Source organism: Nannobrachium achirus (genome assembly GCF_963921795.1).
Source record: "Nannobrachium achirus genome assembly, chromosome: 8".
Taxonomy (NCBI): Eukaryota; Metazoa; Chordata; class Actinopteri; order Myctophiformes; family Myctophidae; genus Nannobrachium; species Nannobrachium achirus.
The window spans coordinates 34,740,814-34,754,418 of NC_137817.1; the positions used below are offsets into that span (position 1 = coordinate 34,740,814).

At 39.5% G+C, this 13,605-nt stretch overlaps 2 protein-coding genes across 2 annotated transcripts; both read left to right on the top strand.

The window, feature by feature from the left end:
• Positions 1-973: 973 nt before the first annotated feature.
• Positions 974-1,933, top strand: LOC308290067 (olfactory receptor 52B2-like; the record flags this gene model as incomplete). The annotated part of the gene is made up of 1 exon (XM_080731842.1): positions 974-1,933. One exon carries the CDS (start codon positions 974-976, stop codon positions 1,931-1,933), a length of 960 nt encoding a protein of 319 aa, XP_080587968.1.
• An 8,073-nt stretch (positions 1,934-10,006) lies between these two features.
• Positions 10,007-10,942, top strand: LOC308290068 (olfactory receptor 52B2-like; the record flags this gene model as incomplete). Its single annotated transcript, XM_080731843.1, has 1 exon — positions 10,007-10,942. The coding sequence occupies one exon, from the start codon at positions 10,007-10,009 to the stop codon at positions 10,940-10,942; it is 936 nt and encodes a 311-aa protein (XP_080587969.1).
• Between the last annotated feature and the right edge of the window lie 2,663 nt (positions 10,943-13,605).

Genomic DNA, 13,605 nt, shown 5'->3' on the forward strand with positions numbered 1-13,605 from the left:
GGAGTCTTACTGGTATATGTCTGTGTGTGTGTGTCTGTGTGTCTGTGTTTATGCCCGTGGGCCAATCAGAAAGGGGAAAACGGTGACGTAATAATATCGAGACATATATAAGGGCCACGAGATGGGCCGTCTATGCCATAGCCAATCAGATGCATGGGCATAAACGGGCATATATGCCAAAATGCTTGAGGATTGGTGGATTGGTGAGCTTCACATGACATTTCAGCCAACCAGACTATAAATGGGCCAATCTCCATGATTGGTCAAGTTTCATGCGACATAATAATATCTTACTATAAAACGGGGAACCTCTAGTTTGATGAATAAGCTTTATCCTGGAGGGACTCCGGCCAACTAAGTAAATTGTAGGATAATAATATAGTATGACAGACCTGCACTCTTTGGCAATTTAATGCAGTTGTTCCCAAACCTTTTAGCTCAAGACCCCAAATTTAAATTAGACGTTTGCCCGGGACCCAAACTAGTGAAAATAGCAGATCTAAAAGCTCACAATGCGTCTCTTCGAGCCACGTTGCAAGCTTGTAGATTGGTTATTTTCACTAGTTCTTAAATATTTGTTTTCTAATTTATGTGATTTATTTTTGACTTTTTCTCCATAATCAATTATAATTCAAAACAAAATGTAAGAGACAAAAAATGAAGGGATGTTTACTCGTGACCCATAAAAATGTGTCCGCGACCCACAAATGGGTCCCGGCCCACTGTTTGGGAAACAGTGATCTAATGGGTTGTCCTCCCAATAAAAGAGCCTGTGCTCCACATCTAATGACAAGTCTCCACTGCGGTGGAGGAATAGGTAGGATAACCTGTCGTGAACATCATTCTATTTTAAAATAATGGTCTGTATTTGTTCATGATAATATTGTTTTAGTCAGAGATAGTCTCTTCATTGAAAGCAGGGGCTTACATATTGACTTTTTTTTTTCTTTTAGATTAACAGCATGATATAATCATGGTGACTAACACCTCGCTTATTAATGGAACATTACTGACAATGATATCACTAGACCTATCTCCTGCAATGGTTTATCCAGCATTCATTTTTGGGACTCTAACATATTTATTCATTCTCTTTTGTAACTTGCTGTTATTAACAACTATTGCCATGAAAAGAACACTGCATAAGCCGATGTTTATCCTGCTCTTCAACTTGCCTATATGTGATATTATGGGTGCTACAGCTTTTTTCCCTCAACTTGTGCTCAGCATCATATTACAGAACAGATCTATTTCCTATCCTGCGTGTTACATCCAGGCTTTGCTCCTTCATCTTTACGGTACAGGAAACCTACTGTTCTTGACGGCCATGGCATATGATCGGTATGTTGCTATATGCTGGCCCTTGAGATATAACTCTGTCATGACTCAAAATAACTTGGTAAGAATTATTGTAATCGTATGGCTCATAGATTTCACCTTGATCTTATTGCTGCTTGGTCTAGTCACACGGTTAAAGATCTGTAGGAGGAATGTTGTGGATATGTACTGCAATAATCCATCTTTGGTGAAACTCCTCTGCGGAGACACTTCGGTGAATAACTACTATGGGTTGTTTATAACAGCACTGGTCCAAGGGGGATCATTGCTAGTGATCATTTTCACGTACATCCAGATTTTGATAACCTGCATAAAGAATAGCCAGCCAGATGCAAGGGGGAAAGCCATCCACACATGTGGTACACATCTGGTAGTGTTCTTATTGTTGGAATTAAACACTCTGATTACTCTGATTTCTCATCGTTTTGAAGCTGTGTCCCCTTACCTGAGAAGGAGTTTAGGTGTGTCGGTTTTGGTTTTCCCTCCTATTGTGAATCCTCTTATATATGGACTACGAACAAAAGAAATTAAGCAAAATATGATGACCATGTTAAAAGAGAAATCTACTTTTATTTATAAAGGGAAGTCCACCTGACAGCAATCAAAAACACAGACCTGGATATTGGCTTTCATACTGTGTCACCTATCTTCAAATATAACCAAAATGAATTTATCAAGCTGGTCTGCCAAAGAAAGCAATTGCAAAATTACAAGTTATACAGAATGCTGCATGCATTTTAAGATTATTTTATTTGTCTCTAAATCACTTAAAGGCTATGTACCAAACATGTCGATGGCAAGCAGACATGGCTGAATTAGAACCCCTTCTTTAATGTGCTGTGATGGAATAATACTGAAAAGACTGTGATTTAATTCAGCGTTGTAATTAAAAGTACTGTATTTAAATAGGTTATTGATTAATGTATGTAATGTGAACTGTAATACTACTCAAATGTAATACTGCTTTACATCATGGTCACAAGCAAACTATCTTAAAACCAATAACATCATAATGTAAAAAGCCTATAAATATCATGGATCAGATGAGATGGCATCTTTGTGGTATTTTTAAGAAAACACAACCTTTTTGAAAATTGTGTGTTTTTTAAATGTTTACATAATGATGTCTCACCTTTGTTTTCTGGACTGGTTGGAATATGTCAGAGCTCTGGTAGAGTAACTACACAAGCTTCAACCAACGGTGACTCTTATTGTTCCCTCATGCAAGAACTCATTTGGACAGTCTGCCTTCTCAGTAAAGGCGGCAAACCTTTGGAACTCTTTGCCTATGGATCTAAAACTAGAGACAGATGTGTTTAACAGAGGACTAAAGCTATTGCTGAAATCATCTCAACTGTGCTATATGAATAGTTTCTGTTTCCAACTGGTTATTTGAATGATTATGTCTACTTTTTTCTACTTTTGTTTCTCAAGCTAATGTATTGTGTCTGATTTTGGTGATGTTAGTTAATTATTACTATATAAAACTTTTTTGTTCTTGATTGGGTTTCAGAATAGTATTATTCTATTTTAGAAAAGCCTCCTGTGGACAGGCATTGGAAACTAGCCCTTGTGCTACAGTATATACAATGTAATCAATGCATATGTTTCATGATTGTGAAGTCCATGTAAAAATAAATACATTCAACAAATAAACATAACATAAGTAAGTACATAACCATAAATAGGAGATATTATGATGGGCACCTTATGTAGACGATAAAGAAAATGGTGATAGGCACTGATATAAAGGACACTAGCACAATGAATGAGGGAAACGATCAATATTGATGCTTAAATGACCTAATAGTATGCATGATCACATCATGTTACTACTGAGGTGAATGTACTGACATGTGTTAATATAGGCTATATACTGTTAAATAAATATCACTGTTTAAAACACCTTTATAATCCCTACAATTAAAGGAAAGTCAAACAGCAGATTATTTGTTATTTGTTTATTAAGGTGGTTTGAACACATGCAGATAGATCTGGTCCATATACGTATCAGATTCAGTATTCTAATAATATTCAGTTCATTTTGATATGAAACTTCAAAAGACATGCAAATTATTCTGTATAATGACAAATTAATTGACATTCTTTTTGCTCGGTTTTAGGTTGGAATTTTCACTTGAAATTTGTAAAACTGAGCTTATATCTTCAGCAGGCTGCACGGTTGTAAACTGCCAAACAGTTCTCGACCAAGTCATTTACATTTTCATGTTCATGTACTGTACATAAAGCTGTAATTTCACTGCAAGACCATTCAAAGGTCAGCAGCAAATGTATGATTGGTGTATGGGCAGAAAAGGAAGTCCCTCATCTTTACCATGCTAACCTTAACCACAACAAGCATGGACACAAACTTGATGTTTTAACCAAACAATTCGTCGAAACATTGTGTTTGTGTGTATGCAGAAAATATCTTTAAGCTGTTGTGCAGACCTTTTCTTATTTTGTCTCCACCAGGCCAAAGACATGGCCAAGACTATGTTTTGCACCCTGTCCGTCTGTCCGTCCATCAGTCCGTCCGCCCGACAGTCCGTGCAAAGACTTTTTTTCAAAGCGTTAATCAAAACATGTGCTTATTTTACTTACATCTTTGTCTCCACCAGGCCAAAGGCATGGGGAGAATATGTTTTGCACCCTGACCGTCCATCCGTGCGTGCGTGCGTCCGTCTGCACGATACGTCTATGCGCGCATGTGTTCGTCCGTCTGTTACCATCTAATCTCTGGTGCCGTTGGCCCAGTCACTGCCAAACTGTGTACACACCCTGGATGCCAATTCAGAACCTCTGTCCCCCGCTTTTCGCAGATGTGACATTCCAATCCTTATAAGTCACATCTGCCCATTTTTCACATGGGCCTGTTCTAGCTCCACGTCGCCACCATGAGGCAGATTTTTTCAAAACACATTTTTGGACAGTACTCCTACAGATTTTGTTCAAAAATCACACAAATCGGTAGACAGTTTCTCTACAGTCATGTGATCGACATGAATCTGTCCGATTTTCCATATTCCATCCTGATTGGCTAACATTGGCTTCCAAAGTTTACAGGATTGGTCCATTTTGAACAAAATGCCTCAAATCATGAACGCAGGGTGCAATTTCTGCGAACTTTTACACACACGTTACCTCTAGGTCGAGGAACAAATTCCACCATTTCCTCATTGGTCAATAGGGCATAGCAGTGGTGGCCATTTTGTGGTGCCACAGATAGGAAAACCATATTTTTTTCCTATTGAGATTTCTGAAAATATTTCTATAAATTATTTTAAGCCTGGAACCAAGTCACCCAGGCTCCTGGTGAATGAATCATGACCATAATACCTTTGATTCATATTTGAATATACTATAAAATATAGCATATTATAGTACAGTAGGATCTTGCTCCAAAGGAAGCGTCGTATAAAATCAGGCTTAAGTTTAGGGAGTCGTTTGGGTTGGAGGTGATGTTTTTTCAATTACTTTTGTTTTGTAAATGAAAAAAATTAAATACAAGAAGAAGACATCGTCCCTGCTAGATGTCCCAGCCCCTGCCGTGTACGCTGGTGACTTCAATAGCCATTGGTGTCTTAGGGAAAACAAGGGATATACTTAATTATACGTCTCTGTTAACCCTGTACAATGCGCTCATACTGCCTTATCTGTCCTACTGCCTGGAAGTGTGAGGAAACACATACAGTAGTAATATTCATCCTTTATTTATATTACAAAAAAGGGCAATAAGAATAGTACATAAAGTGGGGTTTTATGAACACACTAATAATCTATTTTTGAGGTCTTGTACATTGAAACTTCCTGACCTAGTAGAGTTCAAAACTGCTCAAATGATGTTCAAAGCAAGAAATAAACTGCTTCCAGCTAACATTCTTAACATGTTTAGTGACAGGGAGGGGGGCTACGAACTAAGGTGGGAACTCAATTTTAAACTAGCATCTGCTCAGACTACCCTAAAAAGTATGTGCATTTCTATTTGTGGAGTAAAGATTTGGAATAGTTTGACAGAAGAGATCAAACACAGTAAGAACATTTCACAATTTAAAAAAATACTCAAATTAAATATCCTGGCCAAATACAGCAGTTCATAGTCTCATTATCATTATCATCTATTTGTACTTGTTAGTATTATTAATTATATTATTATTTCTCTTACTATTACTTTGTAACATATCTCTGTTTCTTGAATTGTTAGTATTATGGAATGTATCAAGTCTATTTCCTTATACATTTTGTTTTTAGTTTTTTAAATTTTTTCTTTTCTTTTTTCTTCTTTCTTTTCTTTCTCTTTTTTCTTTTCTTTCTCTTTTTTTTGTTTTGAAAAAAAATAATAATAATAATCTGAACACATAACTAATCAATGTCTTAATTCATGAACATGTAGGATAGGCATTCACAAGCTTTTAGCTTCAGCCTATTCCTTTTGATCACCTGTAACAATGATTATATGAATGTATGACCTGTATGAAATATGATGATCAAATAAACTAAACTAAACTAAACATACAGACTGGGGTTACAGCAGCTCCAACGCTGATAGCGACTTCCTGGTAGACTGGGCCTCGACTGTAGATGCTACACTCCTATACGACCCAAAGGAGCCTCAGACATTCTACTCTGCACAATGGAACAGCACCACCAATCCAGACTTGGCATTTGCAAAATCACATAACAACCAGCCCCTCCCTGTAAGACGCATACTGGACATGTTTCCCCGGTCACACCACCGACCGCCGCTCAACACCATTCCATCATTGGTCCAGCCTGTGCAAGGGAGGGATTTCAAGAGGTGGAACTTCCGGAAAGCTAACTGGGCAGGCTTCACTAGACGAACAAGTCAGCTGCCGGTCTACTACACCTGTGCCCCAACAACCTGAATGATGCCTACGACTCATAATGCAAAATGCTGCTGGCTGCCGCCAAGAACAACATCCCCTGAGGCGTGCGCCTACGTTCCCTGCTGGGACGACGAATGTGAACACCTACTTCGCGCCCATTCAGTAGCACAAACAGCTGAGGATAGGGACAAAGCAGCAGACGACCTATTCTGCAGGTTAAATGAGAAGCGCAGGCAACGTTGGATTGAGACTGTGGAATCAATCGACTTCACACACTCAAGCCGACGGGGGTAGCAGACTCTAAACAAGCTGACAGGAAGGTCAACAACTCCAGCACAGTGCCCCATCACCACACACTCCATTGCATCGCTCCTGCTGAGTAATGGCCGCTTCCCTAATGCAGACAATGACTTCACTAGAAAAAACATCAGCAAGAGTCCATGAGCTGCTGAAGGTCCCAGGATGCAATCACAACCTATCGATCAACTTCACATCACAAGAAATCGATCTGGCCACACAACGTCTGAAGACTGGTAAGGCACCAGGCATAGACGGCATCCACCCTGAGTACCTAAAACATCAAGGCAAGAAGGCAACTGACTGGCTCCATTCCTTCCTCTCCACATGCCTCCAGTACTTGAAGCTGCCAAAGATCTGGCGCCATGGCAAGGTGATTGCCCTGCCTTGCCCTGCCCAACAAGCCGAACGATCACCCGAAGGGATACCGGCCCATCTCACTGCTGTGTGTACCCTTCAAGCTCCTGGAACGCCTCATCCTGGCACGCCTCAACCTGGCACGCCTCAACCCAGTGATCGACCCCCAGCTGCCCAAAGAACAGGCTTGCTTCCGAAGTGGTAGGTCAACAACAGACCATGTGACCCTTCTGTGCCAGGACATAGAAGACAGCTTCCAGACCGGAGAGAAGGCTGGTGCTGTCTTCCTCCACCTTACAGCTGCCTACGACACTGTCTGGTTGCATGGGCTACATATTAAGCTTCTGGAAACCATCCCAGACAAGCACATGGTGAGCTTCATTATGGAGATGCTAAGCAACCGCAGCTTTCGGCTCCACACCAGCAATGGCCAAAGCTGCAGGACGAGAAAGCTCAAGAACAGCGTCCCGCAGGGCTCAGTTCTGGCACCAATACTGTTTAACATTTACATCTATGACCTACCTGCAACAACATCAAGGAAGTACGGCTATGAAGACGACCTGGCCATTTTGCTCAGCAAACCATCCTGGGAAGCAGTAGAGGAGGGCCTCTCTGAGGACATGAACATCCTGTCTTTATACTTGAAAGACTGGTGCCTCAAGTTCAGTGTGGAGAAGACTGTAGCAACAATGTTCCACCTCTACAACAGGGAAGCAACCCGTGACATCAACATCATGGTCGACAATTCCCGGCTACAGTCCCAGTCCTCCCCAACATACCTTGGAGTGAAGCTTGACCGAACATGTCCTTTAAACAACACCTGGACAGTTCACCACAAAGACCCTGCCCATCTCCACCGAGGCTCTGGTGTTCCCTGCCGCTGAGTACTGTGCCCCAGACTGGAGCCGTAGCCCTCATGTTAAGAAGCTGGACGCTGCCCTCAACACTGCCCTAAACGGACTGTCTCCGGATGTCTAAGAGTCACTCCAACAAACCAACTGCCTGTCCTTGCTGGAATCGCTCCAGCAGAGATCAGACGAGAAGCAGCCACACTGGCCCTTGCTCGGAAGGCACAGATGAGTGAATCCCACCTCCACCACAAGGTTGTCAAGTCCCGGCGCACCTTTGCCCACAAGCCCAGGAACTGCTCCACACAACTCCAGCGCACACCTCCAAGGCTTCCTGGGTGAAGGCAAGATGGATGGACCAGTGGAAGGCAGCAGAAGCATCCAGGCTTCACCACTACATCGAGGATCCCACAGAAGTTCCGGGCCAGCACCTCCCTCGTAAGGAGTGGTCAACACTCAATCGCCTGAGGACAGGTGTGGGACGTTTCGAGGCAGCAATGCAGAAGTGGGGGCTCACAGACAGTGCCCAATGCGAATGTGGTGATCCATCACAGACTGTGGAACATCTGATGAGTAGCTGCCCCATATCCGGCCACCGAATGGTGATCGTGGCTTAATTGACTTGGACAATAATACACTGGACTGGCTTGCTGCAACAGAGCTGAAGGTCTATGGACATACGACAGAAGAAGAAGAAGAAGATGGTTAATTTTTTTTAAGTTACATTGGATTTGTATAGGAAGGGGGTGTGTCTGAAAATGAATATCAAATATCTAAATACTGAATCAAGCAACTTAAAAACTGCTTGTCTGGGATGTTCACCTGGTTAGACGATAAAATTACCAAATCTCTATTTTTCCAATAGAGACTTCTGAAAATATTTATTTTAAGCCTGGAACCAAGTCATCCAGGCTCCTGGTGAATCATGACCACAATACCTTTGATTCATATTTTAATATACAATAAAATATAATAAATTATAGTCTATTATATTTATTGAATAAATACCCTTTTTAGCACTTTTTACACAGAATGCTTTCAGTTTGTGTTCATTCTTCATTTCACAAGAGTAGGTGTCCAGTTTTTCCCAGCACAGACATTGCAACATCATGCTGCCTGTTCTGTTGCCACCAATGGACCACCCCAGGGGCAATTCAAATGTATAAAGTAATTTTTTATGTGCTTTTTTATGTGCATATTTTTTATACGCTAGAGACAAGAGAGACGGTACCAAGCAGGCAGGGGAGATTCATGTATGGCGCCCTGGGAATAACTTCATATGCATGCACATTTATTCTCCTCTTTTTCCTAAACTTTCTTTTCTTATGTTTTCTTTGGAGAATGGGTTGAATCACCACACACCCAGGATGCATCAGACACACACAATCTGCCAATCACAATATACTGCAAGTTGCAACTAAGGCACAAGGGAGAGGAAAGAAAAAACAAACAAACAAACAAAAACAGGCTCATAATATACCAACACTATGACACAACAGTGATTAAGAAATAGGCATTTTAAATATGAGGACCAAAGTTTTCTTAAAATAGAAGTAGGCTACAGCAGGATGTTTGCTCCAAAAGTACAGTATGCAGTCTTTAGGGAGTTGTTTAGGAAGTGATGTTTTTTCAAATTTATTTGAAAGTGAAATATCCCTATAATATACATATTACATTAAATGTTTTTCTTTTCTTTTCTTTTTTATGCCCCATAATAATTCAAAATGCATGCAAGTGGGCTAACTGACATATATTTTTCAAACCATGGTCTCTTGTGACAAATTCTTGATGAATGTTCTTTAGACAACAATCTCTAGATTCTCTTGACTAAACCTCATTGGACCCAAGAGAGCTTTGTGTGGTGGCATAACCTCTACTGTAGCACTGTTATAAAGCCCAGAGCTGCTGGAGGAGCAGTACAATTTTAAGTAGCTTTAAGTTTTGGTGCAAAACTGTATTTCCATGAATGATCATTTAGGAACAGACCTTCATGTCAGCGTAAAATGAAATGATAATGTAAAGTGGAGACAGTGAGAGAAGGAGAGAAGTGAAGAAATCTAATTTATTTTATTCTGGAAATCATTTGGTAAGATTTTTTTTCCGACCATCTTGCAAGAATATAATTATGCGCATGGACAATGTACTGTTTGGGTTCTCAAACAGCAGTGATTAGGCTACTTTGTGTAACTTACTTTTAATATGTATCTGCATCAATCATTCCACATCTGTTTCCTAAAATTGTGATGTATTAACTGTTGTTAACATGTGATAATATACTGTAATTAAATACATTGTATTTATTTATTTTAGGCTGGAATAATGGTGGACTACTACAACACATCATCTTCTTTGACACTGAAAGGTTTCAATCTCTCCCCTGAAAGTGTAATTCCTGCATTTCTTTTTGCAACTTTAAGTTACTTGGTTATACTTTTCTGTAACCTTGTTTTAATCCTGACCATTGTCCTTAACAAGAGCCTTCACCAGCCCATGTATCTTCTATTGCTGAATCTTCCCATCAATGATCTCATAGGCTCAACAGCCCTCTTTCCTCAGGTCATCAAAGAAATACTGCTGGACACCAAGACCATGCATTACTCTGCCTGTGTGGCCCAAGCTTTTTTCATTCACATTTATGGTGTAGGTGCTGTGTTCATTTTGACTGCTATGGCCTATGATAGATATATTGCCATATGTTTGCCATTGAAATATACCACTATTATGACAAATTACTACATGATGAAAATAATTACCATAGTATGGCTCCTGAATTTGTTTTTGATGGGCGTGCTCTTCATCCTTCTGTTACGCTTACCTCGCTGTAGATCTTCGATGACACACATTTACTGTGACAACCCGTCCTTGTTGAGTCTGGTATGTGCAAACACAACCGTCAATAACATTTATGGTCTTTTTACAGTTGCTGTTACACAGGTCATAAGCAATGGGACAATTCTGTACACATATCTACAGATCCTTATTGCATGTTTTAGAAACAAACGGACTGATACAAGGGCCAAAGCACTGCAGACCTGCGCGACACATTTGATTGTCTTCCTTCTCTTGGAGTGTCTGGGCCTTTTTACAATTATATCATACAGACTGAAGAATATTTCACCACATTTGAGGAGGTTCATTGGGGTCTCGACATTGATTTTCCCTCCAACATTGAATCCAATCATATATGGTCTGAAAACAAAAGACATCAGAAATAAAGTAGTCCACTTTTTTAGCAAATCCATATTTCCTCTGTAGTACATTCATATACCGGTAGTTGTATTTTATATTGCACAAAGGAACAGGTATTAGTGGCAGAAAATCGAATGTAGACTATTATGTAGACGTGATAGATACCTGTACATATTGTGTTCTTGTCTTGAATTATTATGTCAATTGTGAGCTTGCACCTATGTAGGCTATGTGTTGACATGAGATGTTATACTGCATGATGTCACCAAAACAAATTAATATATGCCTATTGCATTTGTGATTAAAAATATTGACCAGGGTGATAATAACCACTAGTTTATTATTTAAAGATTCGTGGGCTTTTTGCCATTAATCGATAGGACAGTAGACTGACAGGAAATGGTGGGAGAAATGGGGAGAGACATGCAGCAAAGATCGTCCGAATCGGGAATTAAACTGGTGATGCCGTCAGGTATCAATGCCTATGTGGCAATGCCTTATGTGGTATGCACCTGCCTGGACCAGTAGGCCAGCGGGCACCCACAACCACTAGTTGATTATTATCCTTTTTCTTTTTTCAATTTTGTATGAGATATAAACTCATGTCATCAACATGGATCAGGAATATTTTGGAAAAACACATTTTTGCCCTATTTGTGGAGATAAGCCACCTACGGTCGCTTATCTCCCGATTAGGGAGTCTTACTGGTTGTTTTAGTATATGTGCTCTTTTCATCACAAATTCTGATTCCATATTGATTACTTACTTTACAGCGTTACACAATTGCTTTGATTGAGGTTTCTATGAGGTTGTGATGAGTTAAAATGAATTGTTAAAAATACTTTATTGTTTATTTTCTCATGAATGAGTGCATGTTATGGAGAGTGCTCTTTGGTCTACTGCTCACCCTCAGTGTTAAATAATCTGATTCTTCTACAAAGTGTACAAACTGTTAAGGTCTGTTATATATATTTTATTTCCATGTATTCTTATTATTCTTGTTGCTATTACTTGTATCTCTCTGTCTCTCTCTCCCTCCCTCCCTCTCTCTATTTCTTTCTCTCTTCCTCTCTCTTTCCCCTCGACACAGTCCAGGCAGATGATCTGTCCACCTTATAGAGTCTGGTTCTCCCTGATGTTTCTTCCAGTTAAGGGGGAGTTTTTCTTTGGCACAGTCACAAAAATGCTTGCTCAGGGTGGGACAATGTCAGGTCTCCGCTCTATATAAAGTGTCTAGAGATGTGATTGTGATTTGTCACTAATAACATTTAATTGAATTTGACAATGACCATCTTTCAGGGAATGAGTTAACACAGTTGAGAAACAATTGCACAAGCATAATGGATCTAATTGCTATCCCAGTCATTAGAAACTTGAGTATTTTCAGTACAGAATATATTACAATTTTATATTTTGCTGCTCTTCTGTCTGTTAGCATTGTTAGAAGATATCAAAGTGCTCATCAGCAGAGCATGGTTAATAATACGCAAAACAAAACCAAAGTAAAATGAGACTATTAGGTAAATGAGATGCACACAGGTATGCACTTCTCCCATAAAATCCACACAACACCACCTCTCAGTTTGAGGCCCAGAAAGGGCCAGTCAGGATTATATGGTTATGATTCTGCTGGTTACAAACAACATTTGCAGTTTGGGCCAAGTTCAACTTATCCTTATACCTGTTCCAAAGTCTCTTTCAATACTCTATTGGCTGCACAATCAGATCTTTTGCAAACATACAGTTATCCTTAGTGACATGATGGCCTTAATGATTTTTTGTCACCACATTGTGGGGGGATCTGGCATAGCACCAACCATCCCTTTGTGACATCTGCTCTTTATTAATATGAATTCTAACTGTATGCCACAAACATGTGGAACGCCCTACAGTACCAGCAGTCTTAAAGAAGTACAAATCCCTACTCTCTGCTGTATAGGAGCACTTGCAGGTGGCTGCAATTGGAAACTGGCCCCTGTAAAAAGTCGATGTGTACTGTTAACTGTACATATGTTTCCTTTTTGACTTCTAAATGTTATGATGTTTTGCATAGTGAGTTATGTATTGTATATTTGTCATTAAATGTTTGATCAATTGAGTACAATGGACCCCAATGGAAACAAGCCATATTCTTGGGATTAAAATCCTTTTAGCAGAGGAGAACTAAAATTGTTGTGCTTTTTTTCTGCTAATAAAGTATTCAATCAATCATTCAATGGAGACGGCTCAAATAAATAAACAATTGGACAATGCAGAAAACAGTAATGTTTTGTAAAGTCTCACTAACATTTAGAGAATGATATACTGCCCTCTGGTGGATGAATTGAAACTAACAGGAAAACGCTCAACTCCAGAAGAAATTTGTCATTGTTAGTTCAAAATAAACTAAAAAGAATATTTTACATTTACTTTGAATGTGACTTTCCTGTTAGTAAATACTGTATAGGGAAATGTTGTCTTTTAAGGCCAGCAATTGAGCCCAGCTCAATTATTATTAACAACTTATTGTCATTAATTCATTTTCTTTTTATAATGTTTTCAAATTGGTATAAATAAATAATGAAACTTTCCATGATATGATGGCGATTCAGTGGTTAAATGATTCAGTTTTTTTATGGCACAGTCACATTTATGAAATGAGTGTTTCAAGTGTTTGAAGAAAAATAAAAATGATATACAAGAGAGAGGGGTAGACTAGACTACAGTAGAGATTGAGGTCAGGTGGATT